Source organism: Stegostoma tigrinum, chromosome 7 (genome assembly GCF_030684315.1).
Source record: "Stegostoma tigrinum isolate sSteTig4 chromosome 7, sSteTig4.hap1, whole genome shotgun sequence".
Lineage (NCBI taxonomy): Eukaryota > Metazoa > Chordata > Chondrichthyes > Orectolobiformes > Stegostomatidae > Stegostoma > Stegostoma tigrinum.
Genome location: NC_081360.1, coordinates 64,603,405 through 64,630,263, shown reverse-complemented (window position 1 = coordinate 64,630,263; position 26,859 = coordinate 64,603,405). Strand labels below are relative to the sequence as shown.

The following is a 26,859-nucleotide window of genomic DNA, read 5'->3' as shown; positions in this document are numbered from 1 at the left end:
AACAGGTAGATGAGAGTAAACCGGTTGATGTGGTGTATATGGATTTCAGCAAGGCATTCGATAAGGTTCCCCACAGCAGGCTATTGTACAAAATGCGGAGGAATGGAATTGTGGGAGATATAGCAGTTTGGATCAGAAATCGGCTTGCTGAAAGAAGACCGAGGGTGGTCGTTGTGATAATGGGAACTGCAGATGCTGGAGAATCCAAGATAACAAAGTGTGGAGCTGGATGAACTCTGCAGGCCAAGCAGCATCTCAGGAGCATAAAAACTGACATTTCGGGCCTAGACCCTTCATCACCTCTCTGATGAAGTGTCTAGGTCCGAAACGTCAGCTTTTGTGCTCCTGAGATGCTGCTTGGCCTGCTGTGTTCGTCCAGCTCCACACTTTGTTATCAGAGGGTGGTAGTTGATGGGAAATGTTCATCCTGGAGACCAGTTACTAGTGGGTCGGTGTTGGGTCCACTGCTGTTTGTCATTTTTATAAATGACCTGGATGAGGGCGTAGAAGGATGGGTTAGTAAATTTGCAGACGACACTAAGGTCGGTGGAGTTGTGGATAGTGACGAAGGATACTGTAGGTTGCAGAGAGACATAGATAAGCTGCAGAGTTGGGCTGAGAGGTGGCAAATGGAGTTTAATGTGGACAAGTGTGAGGTGATGCACTTTGGTAGGAGTAACCAGAAGGCAAAGTACAGGGCTAATGGTAAGATTCTTGGTAGTGTAGATGAGGAGAGAGATCTCGGTGTCCATGTACACAGATTCTTGAAAGTTGCCACCCAGGTTGACAGGGCTGTTATGAAGGCATACAGTGTTTTAGCTTTTATTAATAGAGGGATCGAGTTCCGGAACCAAGAGGTTATGCTGCAGCTGTACAAAACTCTGGTGCGGCCGCATTTGGAGTATTGCGTACGGTTCTGGTTACTGCATTATAAGAAGGATGTGGAAGCCTTGGAAAGGGTGTAGAGGAGATTTACTAGGATGTTGCCTGGTATGGAGGGAAGGTCTTATGAGGAAAGGCTGAGGGACTTGAGGCTGTCTTCGTTAGAGAGAAGAAGGTTGAGAGGTGACTTAATTGAGACATATAAAATAATCAGAGGGTTAGATAGGGTGGATAGGGAGAGCTTTTTTCCTCGGATGGTGATGGCGAGCAGGAGGGGGCATAGCTTTAAATTGAGGGGTGAAAGATATAGGACAGATGTCAGAGGTAGTTTCTTTACTCAGAGAGTAGTAAGGGAATGGAACGCTTTGCCTGCAACGGTAGTAGATTCGCCAACTTTAAGTACATTTAAGTCATCATTGGACAAGCATATGGACGTGCATGGAATAGTGTAGGTTAGATGGGCTTCAGATCGGTATGACAGGTGGCACAACATCGAGGGCCAAAGGGCCTGTACTGTGCTGTAATGTTCTATGATATGTCTTGGGCAAACCCTCTTTTCCTACCCTGCTTCTTTTGCTGCTGGTACTCAAATTCATTACATATAGTATGGCATTCCCAACAGGAGTTATAGAACTGCAAACATAAATTCTGAACTAAAATGCCATTTTAGCCCATATTTTGTGGGAAATGAAATGAGTTGAAGCCTTTGCCTATGGATGGCTACCTGGAGGCTCTTTGCCATTTGCCTCATATCACTCAGTAATGATTATACGTGACATTTTGCTAGATAGCAAAAGACCTGACATAGCATCTTGACACCAAAGCAGCCAAAGCAGGTTTACGTAAGCCATTGGTGAGCATTTGGGATGCGATCACCTTTTATTGTACACTTGGTTCTGGAGGTTTGTCGTGGTCTTTTGAGACACAGGAAGAGGTTCAGAGAGTGGGAAAACACTGCCTTAAACACTATTATTTTTTAATGTATTTTTTCTCACAGCTCTTCGTGGTTTTCAAAGGGCCTTAAACCTTATCCATGTCTCCCTCACCCCCACACACCCATGCTGCCTAGAATTACAAAATGCACAGCATTTGTCAATATTAGTCAACTTACCTAATTTGAAACACAGAAGTCAAAACATATCTACTTGATAATAGCAAAATACGAAGATGTGAAAACGTTTTTCAGTTACTTTTCAAAATGTTCCAGAGTCGACAACATGATATCTATTTTCTTCACAAACTATTAAATGCATCATGCTTTTAAGGGGCTTCCTTTATTCCACAGCACTAGTCAGAAATGATTTGCAAGAGGAAATATGATAATAATAAACCATTTAAGATAGGCAACCCTCTGCAGAGTGGGTGGGTGTGTGTTTTGCACAGTAGACATTCCCAATGACTAGAAGACCAGAAGAAAATGCTGCAATATCAGGAAACCATATTTCTTTCAAAAAAGGTGTCAATATTCACACACCGTAGTACACTTCTGAACCTGGGCAGAATTTTGGCTAACTTGGTCAAGATTTCATCCACACTCTATGTTTTAAAAAGGGTATAATTGTATTCGATGCAGTTCAGAGAACATTCACCTGATTCGTTCTCATAATTAAGGTGTTATTTTCGAAGGAAAGATTGAACAGATAGTGCCTATACCCATTGGAGTGTAGATGAATGAGAACTGATGTTGTTGAAACATATAAGATCCTAAGGACAGCTTATAGCAGGTACCTTAAAGTGCTGGAGAATGGCTACCTGTGGTGCTGTTGCCATGGCCTTCAAATCCAGTGCCAAGAAAAGTTGTCCAAACAGCTTGTTGTCCCAAGCCAACTTGCTTTGCATGGAAACACTGATTACTCATAACCCATTCCACTCAGTAGAACAGAGATAACGGGAACTGCAGATGCTAGAGAATCCAAGATAACAAAGTGTGGAGCTAGATGAATACAGCAGGCCAAGCAGCATCTCAGGAGCACAAAAGCTGAACTTTCGGGCCTAGACCCTTCATCAGAAAAGGGCGATGGGGAGAGGATTCTGAAATAAATAGGGAGAGAGGGGGAGGCGGACTGAAGATAGATAGAGGAGAAGATAGGTGGAGAGGAGAGTATGGGTGGGGAGGTAAGAAGGGGATAGGTCAGCCCAGGGAGGACGGACAGGTCAAGGGGGCGGGATGAGGTTAGTAGGTGTGGCTTGAGGTGGGACGAGGGGATAGGTGAGAGGAAGAACAGGTTAGGGAGGCGGGGACGAGCTGGGCTGGTTTTGGGATGCAGTGTGGGGAGGGGAGATTTTGAATCTGGTGAAATCCACATTGACACCATGAGGCTGCGGGATTCCCAAGCTGAATATGAATTGCCGTTCCTGAAGCCTTCAGGTGGCATCATTATGGCACTGCAGGGGGCCCAGGATGGACATGTCATCTAAGGAATGGAAGGGGGAGTTGTAATGGTTCACGACTGGGAGGTGCAGTTGTTTACTGCGAACCGAGCATAGGTGTTCTGCAAAGCGGTCGCCAAGCCTCCACTTGGTTTCCCCAATGTAGAGGAAGCCACACCATGTCCAGCGGATGTAGTATAGCACATTGTTGGATGGGTAGGTGAACATCTGCTCGATGTGGACATACATCTTTGGGGCCTGGGATGGGGGTGAGGGAGGTGGTGTGGGGGCAGGTGTAGCACTTCCTGTGGTTGCAGGGAAAAGTGCCGGGTGTATTCCCAATTCCTTCGCCTCTGCCACTTCTGCTCCCAGAATTAAGCATTCCACTCCCGCACATCCCAGATGTCCTCGTTCTTCAAGGGCCGCAATTTCCCCCCCACAGTGGTCGAAAAAGCCCTCGACCGTGTCTACTGCATTTCCTGCACTTCATCCCTCACACCCCACCCTCGCAATAACCACCAAAAGAGAATCCCCCTAGTCCTCACATACCACCCTACCAACCTCCAGATACAATGCATCATCCTCCGACACTTCCGCCATCTACAATCCGACCCCACCACTAAAGACATTTTTCCTACCCCACCCTTATCCGCCTTCCAGACCACTCTCTCTGCCACTCCCTTGTCCACTCCACACTACCCTCCAACCCCACCACACCCGGCTAGCTCGTCCCCGCCTCCCTAACCTGTTCTTCCTCTCACCTATCCCCTTCTCCCACTTCAAGCCGCACCTCCGTTTCCTACCTACTAACCTCGTCCCGCCCCCTTGACCTGTCCATCCTCCCCTGACTGACCTATTCCCTCCATTGCTCCCCACCTATATTCTCCTCTATCCATCTTTAGTCCGTCTCCCCATCTCTCCCTATTTATTTCAGAATCCTCTCCCCATCCCCTTTTTCTGATGAAGGGTCTAGGCCTGAAACATCAGCTTTCGTGCTCCTAAGATGCTGCTTGGCCTGCTGTGTTCATCCAGCTCCACACTTTGTTAACTCGGCAGGACACATTGTTTGTATGCCTAACACCTGACTTCTAAAACAACTGCTTTACTTGCCACTCATTCATGGCATGAAACCCCAATGAGGATAGTGGGAATGCTTTCGGGATGTCCTCAAAACATCTTTGAAGAGATCAGACATATCTGTCAATTCAACCTAAACTAAAAAATCTTTTCCTAATAAATATTCATCATAGTCAATTTTGAAAGCTCCAAAAAAAGAAATAAGTCTAGTGCAGTCTGTCTTCGATACTATTGCCTTCCATTCTTCACTCCAGTCTTCAAATGAAGGAATACTAGTTTCTGATGAAGAAATTAAAGAACTCGCTAGAAAATGAGACTGCACAAATAGCTGAACCTTCAACGATCGGGGGCCAGCACATCACTGCAGAGAAAAGGCTGAAAATTTTGCAGCAATCGTCAACCTGAAGAGAGGATTTGTTTTGGTCTCTTCCAGGAATCCATGGCATCATAGACACTAGGCTTCAGCCACTTCAATTCACTCTTCGTGATATCAAAAAAAGGCTGGAAACACTGGATACTGCAAAGGCTATAGGGCTTGACAACATTCCAATAGTAGTACTTAAAACTCATGCTCCAGGACTTTTTGCACCCTTAGCCAAGTAGTTGCACAATAATTTCTGTATATTCAAAACTCACTTGTAGTAGTGTGCACCATCTACAGGATGTACTCTAGACAGAACCTTTCAAACCCGTGACCACTTCTATTGAGAAAGGCATGAGCAGCAGATACATGGGAAAATCACCACCTGGTGTTCCTCACCATCCTGACGTGGAAACATGTTACTGTTTCTTCAGTGCTACGGAATCAAAATCACAGAACCTCCTCCCTTCCTATCGGCATTGTGGGTCTGCAGCGGCTCATGAAAGCAGCTTATCAACACCTTCTCAAGGGCAACAAGGGATTGGTGCTAACTGCTGACACAGCCAGTGATGCCCATTTTCCAATGTATGACTGATCTTTTGAAAATGTTAGTCTTTTTTGCCTCGACATGATTGGGTCAATAATCATCAGTTGACTGAAATGAGAACTGAATGTGTGCATTGTTTCCTTTATGTTACTAAATTTTAGTACTAACAACGCATGATTTAAATGGGTTATATATTTAATTTTATTACAACAAAGTATAAAGGAAACACATACTCGCCTATTCAACCCTCACGATGCTTTCTCTGGATAGCTATCCAGATCTTGGTTTCTATTCAAGTGTTCGTCCTTGGGACATTGAAGGCCAGTATCAATTGAGGCGGTTCTTCTTACCATAACAAATAACAAAATAGTGACATCTTGCATTGATGTTACGCAGAAAGAATTTTTTTTATTTATCAATGTCACAAACTGAAAGGTGTTTGGACTGTTCCACAGAAACATATTTCAAGCAATCTTGCTATATAGTTTAGCAGTTTGCCTCCAGCATTCAGTTTTTGCTTACTTCCAATGAGGACAAAATGACCTCTTTCAAATATCATAGAAAGTTGGAAACGAAATAACACAAAAAAGCATGGAACATATCACTACTGCTGGCTAAACCACAGTACTTGAGAGCTAGAAGTGGCCTATTGCATGTGACAGGTCACAAATTTTAGCAGATTGAGCTGTGCACAACATAATTAGTCTACAATGGCTTTTACTTATCCAAATGAATAAGTCGTAGAGTAAACCACTGAAAATTCCCTTTTACCACAAATCTCAAACATATAAAAATAAATAATGTAATATACAAAGACAATACATATGAAAATACCATTCCCATTGAGTTAGACTACATATACACACATAGCATGCCTACATGTACATAATGTTTATTGTCATTCATTCTCATACAGTAAATGGCAGTGCACTATCAGAATGTTTGATATTTCCTAACCTTCATCTGATACTGAGTTAAGTGATAAAATGCATTCAATAACACATTTTGTGAAATACTTCTTGGATCATATTTTCAGGCTGTGCGTGCCGTACATACAATTAACAGGGTTGCAACACTATATACGAACTTCCCATACAAATAACTAATGTTCCTCAGAATAAACGCCACCACTTAGGTAGCCATTTGTCCCATTGGTGGTGCTGTCATGTCCACTTTTTGACACAGAAGGTGTTGAATCCTCTTCGTCCGAGCTGGTTTCAATATCGCTTCGATCATCCTTTGATACCTGACATTCAAATTATGAATATAAATTAGCCATTACAACACAGAGGATGCATTTTATCACTGAAATCATCAGAGAGGAGTCATGCAAATCAAAAGCACAATACTACATTCAGGAAGCCCAAGTTAACATGGCAGCTGAGATGAATGCATTGGATGAAAAGTTATAGGAGATTGGTTAGTATGGATTTTAAAATTTATGATCATGAATTTACATAGAAAATAGAGCGTTAAGAGACTACAGTCTAATGGAAAAAAATGTTTACAAGACTGGCAACTTATAATAAACTCTCTTGAAACTTAATATTTAATGCAAATGCATCAGCTTTTTATTTCTGCTGTTTTAACAGACCATGTATATAGATAGGAAGCTGAATATTAAGGTGGTGAGCTGGGGCATTAATAAAGTGTTTAATTAGCAATAATCACTATTAATTGAAACTTTGTGGCTGCCTATTGTGAATCTCACTGTACCACTTGTTGTAAGCATAAAAGATAGAGTGAGATGTTTGCGAGATAGACCTAGGCAGACTTCTCATCTGATTCTGGTACAAATCTCATCACAGGCCATGTTACTCAGCTCACCCTGGACAATTTAGCCTGAAGGTTTGTACAAAAACTTGGAATGCACATTCAATTTTTGATTAGGAAGGCAAATGAATATGGTGTTTATTGCAAGGGGAATGTAGAAGTATTGAAGTTTTGCTACAGTTGTACTTTTGTTAGGCTGTATTTCGGGTGCTGCATAAAGTTTTGGTTTCCTTACTAAGAAAGAATTAGAATTACTTCAGGGAATGTTCACTCAACTGATTCTTTGGAAGAAGGGTTTGTTTAACAAGGAAGCGATGAGCAGGTTTGACCAATGCTTATTGGCGTTTATAAGAATGGAATTATCATCCACTAAAACATAGGCCCTGATTTTTGCCATGATGGAGAGTGTCCAAACTGAGTGAAATGCTGGAAGAAGTCGAGATACCAAAATGCCACCCAAACTGACTTCTTATCTTAGGATTGAGGGTGGTCCATAACTTGCTCATGCGCAACTTCTGGAGACAGCTAGTCATTTAAATGGTCAACAAAATCTAATTTTGGACAGCCTGGTTTCTGGTACATGGAGTGTAGATTTCTGTTTGGTGTGTATTGTTTTTGGATACGCAGGGTACCCTTTTGGAGAGCTCAGGTACCTCTGGGAATATGTTCCAAGGCTACCTGAGGAATGGTGGGGATCAGGATCCTTCAGGGTGGACATCAAGTATTCTTTGGTGTTGGTAATTAGGGATCCTTTGTGGGGAGGTGAAGTGGGATTGAGGTACTATTGTGGACTGTCAACTGTGGAGAAGATTGTTTGTGAAAGGTGCATAAACCCCTTGGAATCATTCATTTTGTTAAGACTTGTCAAAAAGTACCATGAGATATCAATGTGTGTCTACCCGTTAAGTGGTGACAAAATGAGTTTTTTAGAAATGAGAGAGCTTTTCTCAATAGACTGTATCCTGCAATTTAGACCTTTAATTAATAAAACTGTATTTTTTTTCTCCCATGTGCATTGGTAGGTTAGGTAGGTGAAGAGCGATAGGGTAGTGGGTGAAAGTATACACTAAGATGGCAGACTGACATTTGGGGCATGATGGATTATTAGGTGGGTATAGGGTGGCATATGAGGGGTTTTGGGCCACATTCCCTCTGAGCTGTGTGGCTGCACATGCACGCATTCCCAAGTTTCCATGCAGGCACGGCACTGATTTCCAGTTCCAGAAGTTGCTGCTGAAAAGAAAATTGGAGGGAATGCTGGTTATGGGGATGGACACAGGACATCAGATTGGCAAAGGTTGGCTTGGGTAAGAAACTGACAGTGGAGGTGAGGAGCAGTGAAGGCAGGCTAAATATATTATGTTTCTCCCCGTTGGTTCTAGTTCTAGTTTGGTATAGCAGAATATAGATAGACTGGACAGTTGGGCAGATAAATGGCAGATGGAGTTCAATCCAGGCAAATGCGAGGTGATGCATTTTGGAAGATCTAATTCAAGGGCGAACTATACAGTAAATGGAAAAGTCCTAGGGAAAATTGATGAACAGAGAGATCTGGGTGTTCAGGTCCATTTTTCCCTGAAGGTGGCAACGCAGGTCAATAGGGTGGCATGCTTTCCTTCATTGGATGGGGTATTGAGTACAAGAGTTGGCAGGTCATGTTACAGTTGTATAAGACTTTGGTTCGGCCACATTTGGAGTACTGTGTACAGCTCTGGTTGTCACGTTACCAAAAGGACGCTTTGGAGAGGGTGCAGAGGAGGTTCACCAGGATGTTGCCTGGCATGGAGGGTGCTAGCTATGAAGAGAGGTTGAGTAGATTAGGATTATTTTCATTAGAAAGACGGAGATTGAGGGGGGACCTGACTGAGGTCTACAAAATCATTAGGGGTATAGACAGGGTGGATAGCAAGAAGCTTTTTCCCAGAGTGGGGGACTCAATTACTTGGGGTCATGAGTTCAAAGTGAGAGGAGGGAAGTTTAAGGGAGATATGCGTGGAAAGTTCTTTACGCAGAGGGTGGGGGGTGCCTGGAACACGTTGCCAGTGGAGGTGGTAGACGCAGACACGTTAGCATCATTTAAGATATATCTGGACAGGTACATGGATGGGCGGGGAGCAAATGCACACAGACCGTTAGAAAATAGATGACAGGTTAGACAGAGGATCTCGATCGGCGCAGGCTTGGAGGGCCGAAGGGCCTGTTCCTGTGCTGTAATTTTCTTTGTTTGTTTGTTCTGGGACACATTTGGTAAAGGCAGGGCATCCTTTGGGATTGTGAAAGGTGTGCTGGTGCATAAACAGTACATAAACTTATTAGGACTGCCAACGTTGTGAAGGCCCTTGATGGCACCATGGTACAGTGGTCCACACTGCTGTTTCACAGTGCCGGGGCCCGGGTTCGATACCAGTTTTGGGTGTCTGTGCGGCGTTTGCACACTCTTGCCACGTCTGTGTGGGTTTCCTACAAGTGCTCTGGTTTCCTCCCGCAGTCCAAAGATTTTCAGGTTAGGTAGATTGGCCATGTTAAATTATCCCATAATTCCCAGGAATATGCAAGCTTGGTGAATTAGCCAGGGTAGATGTGGAGTTACAGGTATAGGGTGAGGAGGCTGTGTGGGATACTCTTTGGGGGTTAGTACAGAGTTGATGGGCCGAATAGCCTCTTCTGCATCGTAGGAACTTTCAAAACAAAGTGTGGAGTTAAATAAAAATGTGCTCAGTATTTCACAGTGCCCGTTCCTATAATTCATTATAGGTTTGTCCTGCTTGACTGAATTCCCAAGCCATCATTTTCACAATGAGGTACTTATCAACTAAGCATTTTGATAGACAGTTCCAATTGTTTGCTGAATGGAAATTTCTTTTCCCTGAGGATATTGAGCATCTAAGTGAAACTTGACACCGCTCACCCACTGAGACCTGACATTGTCCCCTGATTTTCGACCAGAAACCCCTTAGGAATTTGCTGAATGCTTGCTAAATGCTTGTTGTGGTAGGTAAAATCCTTCTTGCAGTAGCAGTACTAGCAATTCATGATGCAATTAAAATCCAAACTGCAGCAAACAGAAATTTAAGATGTGGTATTACTGTCAACTCAGGGTATTTGAAATCTGTAACCTTTATATGAAAGGTAACTCTGTGTTAAATACTTATTGAAATGAATACATTTTGCTGCAGCGAATGATTTACATATAAAATGAAATATGGCATCTGTGGGAGCATTAAGAAAGATCAAATCAAGAATTATATGAACAGAATGAAAACATTATTCTAATGATTAGGAAATATATTTGGAGATTTTAACCAGTGAAACTTACATGTAAAGGATTCCATTTCCCAGCCTTTCAAGTTTGGGTGAGGAAGAGATTAAACAAGTAGAATAAAAGAAAACATGGTATGACATGATATCCTTTGTACCACTATTCAAAGTCATTTAAACTATAATAATCAGACTCAGCACCACTGCACTATAGGGCTGTATTTCATGCACCTCTCGAGTTTGAGGACAGAATGCCTATAATATCTACAGATGGCCGTCATGTCACCTCTTATGTGTCTGTCCCCCCAAACTGTCTGAAATTTTGCAGGAGTTTGAGAAGTTTTGGGGTTGAAGACAAGCCTGCCCTCCAAATGGCTTTTCTGGAGTGGATGGAGGAGACCGCAGAACCCCTTAAAACACAGCTCACAATTTCCTTGTGGCCTACAGTAACTTCTCTTCAGCTTTGCCATAATACAGATGGGAACAAAGCGTCATTCAATTCAATCATTGTTGATCTCCCTCCAATACTCTACGTCAATTCTGATATTAACCTTCTATCCTCTACTTCTGCCCCATTATTAATAGGTTTCATATAGGTCCCAAAGGCCATTAATTCATCTGCCTTAACACCTCAATTTCCTCCACTCAGGCCCGCCATGTCCAGGACTTCTTGTTGCCCTGCATTATGCTTTGTGATGTGCTTTAATATTTTTCAAATATTAGAGACTCCAAATAAATACAGGTTGCTCTTTTTATCGTAATGATCAGTTGGTCAGAACTTAAGTACTTTGGTAGAACTTTTAATTTTATTTTAAGTCTGCAAATAACTTGTCGAATGAATATTGTCAACAATAATTTGGTTGTAGAGCCAGCAATTTTGGGCATGTAAAGAAGTGAAATGTAACAATTAGTGCCACTAGAACTTGAATTATTTGTTTGGGCAATCTCGTTTTTGTTTTGTTAGTCTACTTATTGGCTTAATTTTTCTCTAATGTTGCCAAGACCTACAACAAACAGGTGGAATATGTCCTTTGGTACACTGAATATAACTGTACAGTAATTTAGTGATCATATTTAAACACATAAGCTTAACCTTAAAAATCAATGATGATACTCCACAATCAGAATGGTGACTACTTCAGCAAAAAGACGTCACTTTAGCACTCTTTAAAATTCATAATTCCCGATAAATATAATGACATTACCAAATGAAAGAGGTAAAAAGATTTGAGGAGAAGCAGACTAGTTTTGGGAAAACATGGCCTCAATTTTAGAAGGAGAGAGAGGGGAAGAATTATTCTGAGTGGCGTGGGGTGGGATTAGGAATGGGAGAGATGGAAGGTGGATACATCAGAGGCATAGGATGCACTGCAAAATTTAACTGGAGGATTTTAAACTCATTATTTCATTCTGCTTTCTGCTCAGCTACCACCAAATTGACAAATTGACCATCTTCCAGGTCAATGCTGATGTTGCCAGTGATGGTACAAGACGATGGCTGAGGACTGTTCAGAACGCTTCAGCACAAATCAAAAGGATCAAAGTTTGGTAGGAGGAGCTTGAAACACAACTATTGGGAGGGGAGAAAAAGTCAAAGATTAGGGTTGATTAATCTTGGTAGTGGTGAAAGGCTGTAATCAGTGGTTGAGGGTCTGGAGGTAAATGCTTTTGCTCCTTCTGGATGGGCAGTTTTTTTTAAAAAAAAGGATCTGACTGCTTAATCACCATTCAATCTCTTTTTGGCTTCTAATATTCCCTTGGGAAACCCAACTGGCTGGTGTTGCAGTTATACCTTTCAGTCTGACTGCAGTCATGGAGATTAGTTGCAATGCTGTTATTTGCAAGGGTTGAAATGCATAAGCTAGTTTTCAGGTAACTGGAAGTAGCTGTTAGAGATGGCTACTTTATTAAATACTGTGACATAATATATTCAGGTCTCATTAGTGGACTTAGAAGATTTCCAGGATCCACATTACCTTGCTGTTGTAAGAAGGAGAACATACCTTTCCTTTTGCAATCGCTCTGCAAGTGATCCTTATAATCAGATATGACCAGAAACTATGCAACACTTGAAGCAGCAACAAAAGCAAGTTGAAGATCCACCATGATGGATATGGACCAACAATCTCCCAGCTTTCAAATAAAGTAGTGTTTAATATCCTGGAACGAAATACACTTTTTCAGCAAGCAACACATTTGTATATCTAGTAAGTTAATTATTTACTTTAGAAAACAAATGAATACACTACTGCTTTTGTGACACATTACTGATAAGCTCACCACTTCACACAACACAATGAACACAGCAAGCCATTAATAGCAGCTTGCTTAATTTCCTGTTTCTTAGAGTTAGTATCAATACTTTGTTGGACTGGATACATAATATCAAATAACATTTCAATGTGTTGCATTTTTGTTGCTATTTATTAGTCTCTACCTGTACTATAAACTACTTTTTATAAATCTATTAGTCAGAAAAAAAATTACAAAATGTAATTAACGAGTTTGTCAGTAAATTGGGGTCACTATTGCCAAGTTCTCACTAGATAGGAATTTATGGCCTAAAGAAAACTGTCAATCTATACCAAAGACTATGGATTGGATAAAATTCAAATAATTCCAAACTACACATGAGATAAAGTAACATAACTTACGGTTAATTAATTTGGCATTGTTAATTTGAACTTGCAGGTCTTATATATAAATCTTTCCTATTAAACAAGTTAGGTGTCAAATACATGGATTTGCAATTAATCATCTTGAAAATAAATTCTCTGTGCGCCAAAAGATTGTTAGATTATCAACTCGCCAGATCATCTTCAATAAATGGCTCATCAACCCTTCTTACATCCTTGGACTGAATAACTTTCTCATCCTTATACTGTCCCTTGGAGCCTTCAGGGTGAAATGATCCATATTTGAAACAAGCTCATAGCCATTTTGTTTTATTCCACAAGTTTTATTTCCCATTGGTTTGGAAAATATTGCCAAGATATCTAATTTCAAACCAAATGATAGTGATTGTGAAACCAGAAAATGAGTCTCTTAAGATATGTTTGAATTATTGTATTGTGAACTTCAGCAGATGATGATCTGGTATTGTAAAAGGTGGATTCCTGATTCATCCAGTCAGTGTCCGAATACAATTTCACATCCATAACTCAAATACATCGGCATTGCTTCCATATATATGCTGATGACACCCACCTACAACCTCTCTGATGAAGGGTCTAGGCCCGAAACGTCAGCTTTTGTGCTCCTGAGATGCTGCTTGGCCTGCTGTGTTCATCCAGCCTCACATTTCATTATCTCTACATCTCTCCATTACCTGCTCCAGTTTCTACATTACCTCTGTTTGCCAAATTGTTTATTTAACATCCAACATTTGGAAGGACCAAAATTTTCTTGAGCTGAAATTAAAAGTGGTTGAAGCTGGCAAACTTTCATTTGAACCTCAAATCCTTGTCACTAATTTCATCTTTGCCAATCACTGTGGTAGGTATATGAAACTGTGTCATCCTCATCATTCTATTTGATACTGAACTGAGATTTTAAGCCCGTGTGTTCTCCATCACATAGACCATCAGGCACTCACTGTAAGACTTGCCATTCCACTCTCAACTCAGCTCAATTATTGCTGATATTCTCTGTCACCCATTTCTGTAAACTTTAGCTCATCCAAAACTTAGTATCTATATTCCCTAGCTCCCAATCAATCATCAAAGCACATAATGTTCACCCACACAGCTTTCATCTCTGCAATGTCACAATTTTAACATTTTTGTTATACTTTTTGAATTTTTTGTTACCTTGCCAACATATCTCCCTTTCTCTACAACAAACCCACTTAACTCTTAATTCTCTTCCTCAGGTCTATTCTTCATCCCACCCAGTGCCTTATGATTGTAGCCGCACTTTGAATGGCTTAAGTCACATGATCTGGAATGCTCTCTCTGCTATTGTTACTACTCTGTACTTCCTTCAGATGCTCCTTACAGTTCAATCCCTTGAGCAATTCTTTGGTTGCCCCTCATAAAATGTAAAGTCCGGAGGTATGTAAAGTTTCAGCAGCAGATGAAATGAAGCATGGTAGAGCCAGGTGACACTATAGAGGTGGAAATAGTGAATGTGCAAATTTGTGGTCAAAAGCTCATGTATCAAACCTGACATCAAGGTTGTGAACATTTTGTGCAACAAGTGGAAAAATGCCAGGAAGAGGGATGGAGCCAGTGGTGAAGGGCTAGAAGTTTCGGTGGGTAGTGTAAGCAATTTTTACTTGAAGGAAATTTCTGCATGTACAACACCAGATATTAGGTAGGTAGTCTGACAATTTACAGGTGATGGGAAGGTTTACAGGCATGGTGATGAATTAGAGCTGAGTTTTGTCAGAGTTTAAGTCAAAAATGGTATTGTGGTTTTGCATGATGTTATGGATGAGCAGCATGTAGATGAGGAATAGGGAGAGGCCAGTCAGCTGGGTCAGAGTGCAGTGATTCAAACATGGAGTGCCAAGAAAGGGGGCCATAGACTAACTGTTCACTGACTTTGGATAGGTCAGCGGGTTTGGAGATAGATAAGTCATTAGAAGGGGAGCTAATGGATGTATTTTTTGAGGAAATGGTTGACGGTGGGAGATTAGAAGGAGGCAGACAGTACCCAAAAAAAAGAACAGTCCACAATATGAGGACATGGAAGGGAGGTTGTTGACTTGCTCGCCAAGCTGGCTGACTGTAGTTCAGATGTTCTGTCAACATGTTAGGTAATGTCATCAGTGTGGCCTCTGATGAAGCACTGTAGTTCTACTCTGCTTGGTATTTATGATCCGGTCTGTTGAGGCGTTTTGTGTCATTTCCAGTTCTTTTTTGCAAGGGTTTGTATATGGGATCTAATTCCACATATTTATTGTTTGCATTACGGGTGAAGAACCAGGCCTCTAGGAATTCCCGTGCATGTCTATGGTTGGCAAGAGGTAGGATAGTAACATCGTCCCAGTTAAATTGATGGCCTTCGTTGTCTGAGTGTATTGAAATGAGGGAAAGTTCTTTGTACCGTTTTTGCTGCTAGCTGGTGTTTGTGTATCCTCATGGCTAGCTTCCTTCCTGCCTGGCCGATGTTATGTTTTTGGCAGTCTTTGCACAGTATTTTGTACACTACGTTGGTCCTGCATTTCATAGGTATGGAATCTTTGATCCTTGTGAATGTTTGTCATAATCAAAACAGCCCAACAATGGAAAACCTTTGCCAACCGACTGAGTGCTACCCACAAACAACTGCATTTTCTCCACGAATGCCTCAGGAACCAGGTACTGCCCTGCAATGTGAAATACAAACCTCTACTCAACACCCCACAGGTGTATAAAACAGCCAAACAAAATAGATGCAGAATGCTTCGGGTGATTAACAATGCCCATAACCAGCTCCACAAGTGTGAGTGAGAAATTTTGTGCCAAAAATCATTGTAGCACGACACTACTGACCAGCAATGGACTACAACCCTAGAACAGACCATTACCACCAAACAACACAGGACCAGAACTAAGAGAGACAAATTACAGGAGAAGCTGACCAAACTGATCTGCCATAAAGACAAGAACAACAACAAACCAGATGCACAGGTAAAAAAAACTATCCAACGACCACTTACAAAAACTGACAAAGCTGTCCTAATACATTGACTAAACTATAACCACAGAGAAGCGAACAGAACAGAATTTGTGGCTGCTCAGGAAGCTACACTAAAAAACAATGAATTCACGAACAAAACGCCACAGGCCATCCGAGACTACAATCCCTGCACTGAACTGGAGGAATGATTAGGACACCTTAAACACATATCAGAGAGAAAAGCACTTGAAGGACTCAAGAGAGACAGGAACATCATAATCCAACCAGCAGTCATAGGGCACATGATCGTCATGATGAACAAACCAGGCTATATTGAAAAAGCACAGGCACTGCTTGCAGATGCAGACACTTACCAACAGGTGGAGATCGACCCAATACCACAGCTAGCAAAAAGGATCACCCAAATACCGAGGAGACAAAAGAATGCAGGACAAATAACCGAGACAGATTACGTAAAAATGAAACCAGAAGGTTCAAAAGCCCCCTGCTTCTTTGAACTCCCCAAAGTACACAAGCCAGACATCCCCCCCAGATCCATTGTCTGCCTACTGAGCACATCTACAAAAAAAGGACCTACAACAAAGACTAAAACACCTGGTTGACAGATGGCCCCACTTCATCCACTCAACACAGGAATTCCTCAATAATCTCAAGAACATATTATTTTTAGAAGCCCTACAGTATGGAAACAGGCCCTTTGGCCCAAGAAGTCCACACTGAACCTCAGAGCATCCCACCCTGACCCATCCCTCTATAATCTACACATCCCTGAAAACTATGGGCAATTTTTTTGGACTGTGGGAAGAAACCAGAGCACCTGGAGGAAACCCACACTGACACGGGGAGAATGTGCAAACTCCACACAGACAGTTGTCCAAGGGTGGAATTGAACCCAGGACCCTGGCACTGTGAGGCAGCAGTGTTAACCACTGAACCACCATGCAGCCCTAACATCAAAATTAGGGATGGTGAGATTATGGTATCCTTTGACGTTATAGCACTATTCAGTCCTTTGACATCACACTGGCCAAAGAAACTCTGGCCACATTACGAGAGGAAACAGGAACACTGACGGACAGCAAGGACAATATACTCAGACTATAGGAGCTATGCCTCACTTCACCTGCAATAGTCAAGTATACAAATAGATTAATGGTACAACTATGGGGTCACTCATCTCAGGGCTTATTGCAGAGGCAGTCATGCAAAGATTGGAATGCATGACCCTCCCCCGCATACAGCCAAAATTATGGATACGATACGTGGGCGACACATCTGTCATCATTAAACGTAATGTTAGAAGAGACACACTAACTCATCAAAAATGTATTCACCAGGATCAAATTCACAAGAGAAGAGGAAAACAACAATCAACTTCTGTTCGTAGACGTCAGGGTAGAACAAATAACAAATGAAGAATTCCAAACCACAGTATACAGGAAGGCAAACCACACTGAACAAATCCTCAATTTTGAAAGCAATCATTCCAATGCCCACAAACAAAACTGTGTAAGTACACTATTCAAATGGGCCGCAACCCACTGCAACACACCTGAACTTCACAAGAAGGAGGAAGAGCGCATAACGCCTCAACAGACCGGATCATATAAATTCTAAGTGGCATAGAACTACATCACTTCATCGGAGGCTGCACTGATGATGTTACCTAGCAATGGTGGTGGAATGTCTGAGCTATAACCAGCCAGCTTGGTGAGCAAATCAATAACCTCACCCTCAACCCGAGCTACAAATCTTTGCAAGAACCTGAGATGTGAAAAGGAAGTTGAAAGGTTAGCAGTTTAGTGAGGACAAGATCACGGGGACAGGAAGTGGGTCTCATGTACAAGATAAGCTCAAGACAACAGAGAAACTCAAAAATAAATTGAATTCAGGGGTCAGGTAGAGGTAGCATTAAAGAATGGTTAATCCTGCGTGTTTAGGGAGGCAAGCGGCAGAATAGCTGATCAGATGATGTTAATCATTTCGACACTAGCTTCTTATCTGTAATGTAACAGTGAAAGACGTGTGGAGCATTTAAGAAGACAGTTTGCAGTAAAGATGTCAGGGGTTGTCTTTGCATTCCAGGATGATGCTGGATGGAATCTCTCAAGTTTGCATTTGAGAATGTAACAGAATGAAAATGAGGGTTGTACTTAGGAAACAGCCAGGTTGAAAAAGTCAGTAATTGTTTTAATAGAGATCAGAGCTGCAAACATGGACATGAGGGTAAGATTGAATGTACTGGAGCTGCACAAAGGCTGTGGTGAACAAATAACCACAAATTCAGTAATAAGTGCAGTCGTAAATGAATTGGGAGAGTTTGCCTCTGAGCTGGACATAGAAGGAAACACAACTGGGAAGAGGAAAGAGGATGTTGGTATAGAACAATAGAAGGAAGGGTTAAGGGACAGTCTTATCGATGATTGATAAGATATGAGTAGCAAGGCCAAATAAAAGGGCATGACTATGGGTTAGGGAGTTTACATGGAGGGGAGGGTAAGGCAGCATAGGAACTCCAAGGAGAAAGGACATGAGATTGAAATCACTGAGAATGAGAAGTCGTTCAGTGGAGATTTTGAGGGAGGAAAGGAGTGAAGGTATCACGGTCAGAAACATTTTCTTAAGCTTGGTTAACTGAGAGGTGAGAGAGATGAAACAAGGTGAAAAGTAGGGCAGCTGCCAGATACTAAATAAGTGGATAAAATACGACGTCATATAAAACACTGCAATCATCTGGGCAGGCTAAGGGGCAGGCTTCTGTTGGCAAACAGTGACATTATCCCTTTTCCAGGTTTCATTTAAGACTATGATTTTGACACAAATACCTACAATGAGCTCATGGATAGCAATGATCTTTTCACAAGTACTCTGATATTCTGAAGGCATGAAGACAGGAGCAGTGACAGCTGATGCATTAACAAAGATGCATGGTTTGCACTAGGAGCAAAAAAGTGAATTTGCTAAGATTTTCTGGAGAAGCCACCCTGAGCACAATTTGGCCGAAGTGTAAGATGAGTTGGTAGGATTTCAGCACATAAGGAGACAGCAATGAGTGCGTAGTGGAAAGAAACTGCCATCTTTACCTGGTCTGGACTATATGTGACTCTATGTGACTCCAGGCCCCCAGCAATGAATTGACTCTTAACTGCCCTCTGGGTTGGACAATAATTGCTGGTCTAGCCAACGATGTCCTCACCCCACGAATAAATAAAATAAAAAGATGGTTCTTTTGAAGGATGCTATGACAGGCAGAGAAAGAAGTTGAGCAGTTTATTCCAGAAGGAAAGTAGAATCAATAAATACTGAGAGGTCTACAATACAGTTTTGGACAGATAGAGTATTCGAGAATCAACATGCCTCAAAAGAGGCATGTTGATAGGAGAAGGGTGTTAGGAGGGATAAAGAAAAATGCAAACAGTGGTAGAAAAAATGTTGAAATAAAATTTTTTTTTTCCAAATGGCAGACAAAATGCAACGAAATGGCAATGTAACTGGGTCTAAATAGCTTAAGATTCTCAGAGCAAACAATTAATTTCAACAGTAAAACTGGAATAGAAAGAAGGCGATGCCTGGGAATTAACAACTAAAATCAAAGATTTTATAATGGGATAACGTTGAACTACTCTGTGCATCTGATGGCCAGTTGCCCATACTCAGAAATAAATTCCCAGGTCTTCTCCGCTGGTATGTTTTTCCATGACAGTTTAGAGTTGGAAACAGAAGTAGAAATTGTTGGAAAAGCTCAGCAGGTCTTGCAGTGTCTGTGGAAAGAAATCAGAGTTATTGTTTCAAGTTGAGTGACTCTTCCTCAGAACTCCAGGTACATAACTTGGCCTCCATCCTGACACCCTTACATCAACTCTTCAAAAAGGGTCAACCTTGGAAATGGTCATGTAGCTAAGCCAGAGCTTTCAGGGAAGTGAAGAAACTGCTATCATCCTCTAAGTTGTTGGCACACTGTGATCCCAAGCGAGATCTGGTATTGACATGTGATGCCTCCCCATACAGTGTTATGGTAGCATTAGCTCATAGGAGGCCCAATGAAGAGGAACACCCAATAGAGTGTGCATCCAGGGCTTGGGCTAATGCAGAGCGTTAATGCACCCAGTTAGAGAAGGAAGGTTTGGCAGTCATATTTGGTGTCAGGAAGTTCCACCAATACTTTTACAAACGTAAATCTGTAATAATAATAGGCCACAAACCCCTGCTTGGTCTATTTAAAGACAACAAGATAGTGCTGCCCATAGCTTCAGGACAAAATCTGCAGCGGGCTCTAATACTCAGTGCGTATAATTACCAGTTGGATTAGCGTCCAGGAGGCCAAGCAGCAAATGCAGATACAGTAAGCTACTTCACGCTGGCAGGCACATGACTGGTGGTACTGCATTTGGAAGGCTGAAATAGTCTTAAATTTTCTGAACACAGTTTGAAAATATCAGACTTTAGACAAAAGAAGATCAAATCCGGGCAAAACTGAAACAGCTGGTGGTGATGGGGAAGCCAAAGGGCCATCACAACCAGAAATGAGACCTTTATGCACTCTGGAGAGATCAGATTATAGCGGAGGATGGCACATTATTATGGGGAGAAAGAGTGATTTTCCTCAACAAAGGTTGTCCCCAGATTGTGGCCAGGATTGTATGTGGACATAACTGTGTTGGTGGGACAGTGCCTAGAGTGCCAAAAGTTTCTGTCAGCAGCTCCCCCACATTCATGGGAATGGCTCGGTAAACCCTGGGCTCACTTACATGTTGACAATGCGGGTCCTTTCATGGGCTCAGTGTTCTTAGTCATTGTGAACGCCCACTCAAAATGGCTGGATGTGCATACAGATAACAAGGTGTAGAGCTGGATGAACACAGCAGGCCAAACAGCATCAGAGGAGCAGGAAGGCTGATGTTTCAGGTCGGGACCCTTCTTCAGAAATGGGGGAGGGAAAGGGGGTTCTGAAATAAATAGGGTGAGAGGGGAAGGTGGATAGAAGATGGGTAGAGGAGAAGATAGGTGGAGAGGAAACAGACAGGTCAAAGAGGTGGGGATGGAGACAGTAAAGGTGTGTAGGTGGGGAGTTAGGGAGGGGATAGCTTACTGCAGGGAGGACGGATAGGTCAAGGGGGCGGGATGAGGCAAGTAGGTAGGAGATGGGGGTGGGGCTTGAGGTGGGAGGCGGGGATAGGTGGGAGGAAGGACAGGTTAGGGAGGCGGGGGCTAGCTGGGCTGGTTTTGGGATGCAGTAGGGGGAGGGGGAGATTTTGAAGCTTGTGAAGTCCACATTGATATCATTGGGCTGCAGGGTTCCCAAGCGGAATAAGAGGTGCTGTTCCTGCAACCTTCGGGTGGCATTGTTGTGGCACTGCAGGAGGCCCAGGATGGACATGTTGTCTGAGGAATGGGAGGGGGAGTTGAAATGGTTTGCGACTGGGAGGTGCAGTCATTTAGTGCGAACCGAGCGTAGGTGTTTCACAAAGCGGTCCCTAAGCCTCCGCTTGGTTTCCCTGATGTAGAGGAGGCCACAACAGGTATAGTGGATGCAGTATACCACATTGGCGGATGTGCAGGTGAATATCTGCTTGATGTGGAAAGTCTTCTTGGGGCCTGGGATGAGGGTGAGGGAGATGGTGTAGGGCCAGGTCTAGCACTTCCTGCAGTTGCAGGGAAATGTGCCAGTTGTGCTGGAGCTGGAGGGGAGTGTGGAGTGGACAAGAGAGTCCCAGAGGGAGTGGTCCCTCCAGAATGCAGATAAGGGTGGAGAGGGAAAAATGTCTTTGGTGGCGGGGTCGGATTGCAGATGGTTGAAGTATCGGAGAATGATGCATTCGATCAGGAGGTTGGTGGGGTGGTACATGAGGACGAGGGGGATTCTGTTTTGGTTGTTATTGCGGGGAGAGGGTGTGACAGATCAGTTGCAGGAAATGCGGGAGACATGGTCAAGGGCCGTCTCGACAACTGCGGGGGGGAGTGGGGGGATGTTGCAGTCCTTGAAAAATGAGGATATCTGAGATATTTGGGAGTGGAATGCCTCATCCTGGGAGCAGATGCAGTGGAGGCGAAGGAATTGGGAATAGGGGATGGCCTTTTTGCAGGAAGGTGGGTGGGAGGAGGTGTATTCTCTGTAGCTATGGGAATCAGTGGGCTTGAAATGGATATTGGTTACCAGAGATGGAGACAGAGAGGTCCAGGAAGGAAAGAGGGGTATCAGAGATGGTCCAGGTGAACTTAAGGTTGGGATGGAAGGTGGTGATGAAGTGGATGAACTGTTCGAGCTCCTTATGGGAGCATGAGGCGGTGCTGATACAGTCATCAATGTAACAGCAGAAGAGGATGTATGTGCATAGAGTTCATTTGCCAAACATGGGGACAATGGCAGAAAAACTTCACGCATCTTTTGCAATACGTGAACTTCTGGAACTGTTGGTTACAGATAACAGGCCATCATTTACCTGCAGGGAATTTAAAGATTTCCTAAAGTTGAACGGTAATTGACATATAAGGACAGCGCCATGTCATCCATCATCCAATGGTCTGGCAGAAAGAGCAGTCCAAACTTTGAAGGCAGGCTTAAAGAAACGGTTTACTGCTTCACTCAATACTAAACTGTCACAGTTCCTGTTTGATCATAAGACCACCCCTCATGCAACTACAGGGATAGTTCCAACAGATTGCTAATGGGAAGAAGTCTACACACCTGGTTAAATCTGATCTTCGTGGACCTGGAGTGGAGGGTGAATGGCAGCAGGAATGCCTCTGTTAGACACAAGATTCTGCTAAGTCAGAGAGACAGTTTACTTCAGGGGATAAAGTTTGGCATAGAAATCAGTGGAACAACCCTGCATGGGTAAGAGACATGGTCGATGCAGGTTCAGGTCCAGTGAAGCATAGAGTTTGGATAGATAAGGCAATCCTGAACAAACACGTAGACCATATGGATGCTGCAAATGATGCAGAAGCAAAACGTGTCCTGCCCCTTGACAGCCTTTCCAACTGTTCCAGAACCCGTAGATTCTCCCTCTCCATCAAGCATTGAAGATACTTTGGAATCTGAGATAGACATGGCGAATGCTGCTCCCCAACACCTTTGCTACCTGAAGAGGAGAATGAATTTCTTCCAAGATGTTCTGGGTGCAAAAAACGAGCTACAGTGCATTACATACTGCTCATATCAAAGGCAGAGTTGGAGGAATCTGACTTGGTGCTAAGATGCCCCAGGAGGAGCTACAAAATAAAGAACCGGCCTATGTTTTCAGAAACAGAGGGGGAGTGTTGCGGTGAAGGAAACAAGGTCAGCCAGGTGGACCTTTTAAAATATGAGTTCCCTGATTGGGGCTGTTAATCTGGTCCAATCAGAGCGCCCTGGCTGACAGATAAGTATAGGAGTATCAGACACCCAGTTCACTCTGACAGCTGGCTCTGGGGGAGATGGATCAATGTCAAAGAGTTTTGCATATGTAAATATAGGGCGACTTGACGGTGGGATACCAGTCTCTGTGGAATTATTTCAGCATTTTAGCAACATTTGATAGATACATGAATGGGAGGTGAAAAGAGGGATAGAAATCTTGTATAGGCAATAAGTAGGTCTAAATTAGTCTGAGGAATTGGCGCAGATTTGGTGAGCTGAAGGGCCTGTACTGTATATTGTAATGTTTTTAAAGAGGAACAAGACACCAAGGTAAAAGAAAACCATTCAGGAATTTCTGGTCAACAGATCATCATCAGAAGCTACTCAGAACATTCAGCAAGGCTCTGTACATGTTATACAGTGCAATGCTTGTGTGTTTTATGCTATTCATTCCTGTGAAATTTTAAATCACTTCTGAATAAATTGATGCCCATTGTTAGACACAATATGGTAAGAAGCAACAAAGCTGCACAATATTTCAAAGGTTTTGCAGTTTTTATTAAATTTATTAGAAACACTTGCTCTTCCCATTTCCTCTTCTCTTCAATACCCTCAGTTGATGAATTTCACAGTCCATGCTGTTTTTATGGTAAATACCATGGTCAGTAAATGTAAAGTGACTTGAAGGTCAGCAATAATAATAGAGACCCAGTCTAATGTTCTGGGAACAAGGGTTCAAATCCCAAATAGCATATGGTGATATTTGAACTCAATCAATTCTGTAATTAAAAAGTAAGCTAGTCTAATGTTGACCAGTAACCACTGTGGGTTGTCACAGAAAAATTTGGTTCACTGTTGTCTTTTAGGGAAGGAAATCTGCCATTATACTTGAACTGGCCTACATATGATCACAGTGTTAGCTGGAAGCTGCAGAGAGATAGAGTGAAAAGTACAAGTTGCTGACATCGCTGCCTGGGGAGATGTTAGCCAGAGGCTGCAGAGAGATAACGCGAGAGACGTGATGGTGGTGATGGTGGTGGTGGTGTGGGGTGGGGGGGAGGGGTGGGGGACCAGCTGCCAATAACATTAACAGGAGGCACTGAATGCAAAGGTGCTGACACGAAGAAAGAAACAGCTTGTGAACTCAAAATGACCTGTGCCTAGGTTCTAGTTTGAGCTGATTTAAACCGGTTTGATGAACTAAGTTCTGCAAAAAATAAGAAAGGTGACGGAATGCAAAAGCCTTATTTGGATGAGAAATTATGAGGTAATGCTATCAAAGTCTCTCGGCCAATGCCAATAAGGTAAAGGCATGTGGTAAGTGAATTAGCCTGAGTCAACAGGAAAAAGACAGCAAGATTTGAGAAAGATAAGAGAAAGAATAAAAAGACCCTCAGGACACGCAGCCAGTGAAAACTCCAGAGACCAAACATGGCAGAAGAAGACCCTCTGTCAAGGAGGCGGTGATGACATCCAGTGCAGCGCCTAGCCAGTGTCAGCCCTCATCATCAGCCGCTATCCTGACTGGGTATTAGCTTTTATATTCTGTGACTACACGGGGAGTGTCAGAGGACTCTAATGCTTGTGTAAGTAGGTCCTAGTTCAGTTTGTGGGAAAATATATAAGGTCTAGTTTCGTGATAAAAACTTATAACAACATGTGTCTTGTTTAATGCACTAATAAAGTAATTTGTGAGGTTATGAGAATTGACTCTTCTCCTCTCTGTATAAGCTGATCACTGGACCCGATGTTCTCTGGGCTTCCGACAACAACAGTGATGTGATTGAATTTTAACTGCCCTCTGAAATGGTCTAGAAAGTCAATGAGCTCAAGGAAAACTAACAATGAGTAATAAATGTTGGCCTTGCCAATTTTCATATGCCATGTAAGAATTAAACAAGAAATAATGGTCAAATCCTGCAAAGAGCAACACAACATAACTGAGCTGTATACAATCAACTGCCCATCACATGGGATTACAACTCAGATAATGAAGATCTAATGCCAGGCAATAGCCACACATCTACAACGAATGATACACAGCAATTCATGTTGACAGAAAGCACTCCACAGAATGAAGCTACACAACCAAAGTTATTGTAACTGTATAAGGACAGATCTCGTCATGTAGTGCATTTGCCAAATCATCCTCGTATATGTTTATCAGAAACAGGTTGTATTCTTTAAAGGAAAAAGTAGGATTACTTTATCAGTACATCAATTCCAGAAAGGCAGCCTACATTTTAAATAGTTATATAACAATATGACATGTGACATTCCAGTATAAATGTCCATGTTTCATCTTTGGTTAGTCTCATTTTAGTGCAGTGGGGTAAGTGCAGTATGTATTTAGTCTGTTGGTCAGTTATATATAATGCTACAGTCATGTAAAGTAGTTGTAACATTAGTAAACATAGAATGCAGACTATGTATAAAGTCTGGAAACATAAAACAGTATAAAGAGTTAGTGTTGCTAATAAATTTGAAGACGTTTTTCTCGACTAGAAGCTAGACTTCATGGGTATGTGTTGCATGAGCTAATAGGTCGGATGCACTCAGACCATATCATACTGGCAGTGATTTTGACCCAAGAAACCACATCACTTGGTACTTGCAAAGTTATATGCTATTCTTTTCAAGTACTTTTGAGCTGATGAGCTCCATTTAGTACATATTTCAATGAAGTAACAGAATACAGGGTATTTATGATAAGTAGAGATAAAATCTTTCATGTTGCAACAAACATAATGGGCTAGATTCTAATATCTCCTGTCACATAAAGTGCTGTCAAGATTTAATCAGTAGGAGCAAAACCTCCTCACTACCAGTGGCAAATTTGACTTCAATTTTCATTTATAAACATCAATTTCTTCTTGCAAACGAAAGCAGAAAGGATTGACTAATTTTGACAGGTTGACATAGAAATGCATAGCTTAAAAAAGGAGCTGGAAGTGGAGTTGGCTACTTCCTGTCTCCATTGTCAAATGTTCACTGCATCAGATTCTACCATGCTCATCACTCAAAATATTTAACTCTAGCCCAGATGCAAGAGACATTATTCAGTAAAAAGTGTATTGAAGGTGGGCAATTCTCCAAGGACAGCCACAATAGATATCATCACAGCACTCCATTGTGCCTTCAACACTAAGTTCTCTAGGACAATACATTTAAAACACCTTCTCTGCCCAGGAACTGCATGCTACCTGTTAACACTTGACAAACTCTTCAGAGTGCACCTTCATGCTCAGTATGGGCAGAATATTGGCATGACAGTTGGTGGTGATACAGAGGTATTTCAGTGTGAATTATTTTGTTGCAGCTATTTATGTTTACCTGATGATGGATTAAGTGAGCAGTCAGAGACGATAGCCGAGTTCCTTTGGGAGAATTTTCTAATGCTAAACCTTTCCTTTTCATTCTGATGACCTTCATGCTGCTCCATCAAGTTCATGCCTCTCTCAGATGCTACAGTATACAGCATACATCAGACAGCTTGACAGACTCATTATTGAATCTGACTTAGAGGTAGGTGAGGCTATGTACAATGTTCTCACATTTTCAAAAAGATAATAAATTAGTATAGACGCCATATAGCACATTGCTAGCAAAGCCACGTATCCTTTTGAT

The 26,859-nt window shown here is 42.3% G+C and overlaps 1 protein-coding gene across 3 annotated transcripts in view; it reads right to left on the bottom strand.

Annotated features, from left to right (window-relative positions):
- Positions 1–5,619: 5,619 nt before the first annotated feature.
- cers6 (ceramide synthase 6) overlaps positions 5,620–26,859 on the bottom strand; it is a 254,477-nt gene continuing 233,237 nt past the window's right edge. For 2 of the 3 annotated variants that reach the window (XM_048533682.2, XM_048533679.2), the window contains 3 exons: positions 12,272–12,428; positions 10,327–10,350; positions 5,620–6,483 (listed from right to left, as the gene is read on the bottom strand). In XM_048533682.2, the coding sequence (XP_048389639.1) occupies positions 6,340–6,483; positions 10,327–10,350; positions 12,272–12,428 (325 nt within the window). In that variant the 3' untranslated portion in view covers positions 5,620–6,339. The remainder of the gene's footprint in view (positions 6,484–10,326; positions 10,351–12,271; positions 12,429–26,859) is intronic. The other variant, XM_048533681.2, reaches the window with a different exon arrangement.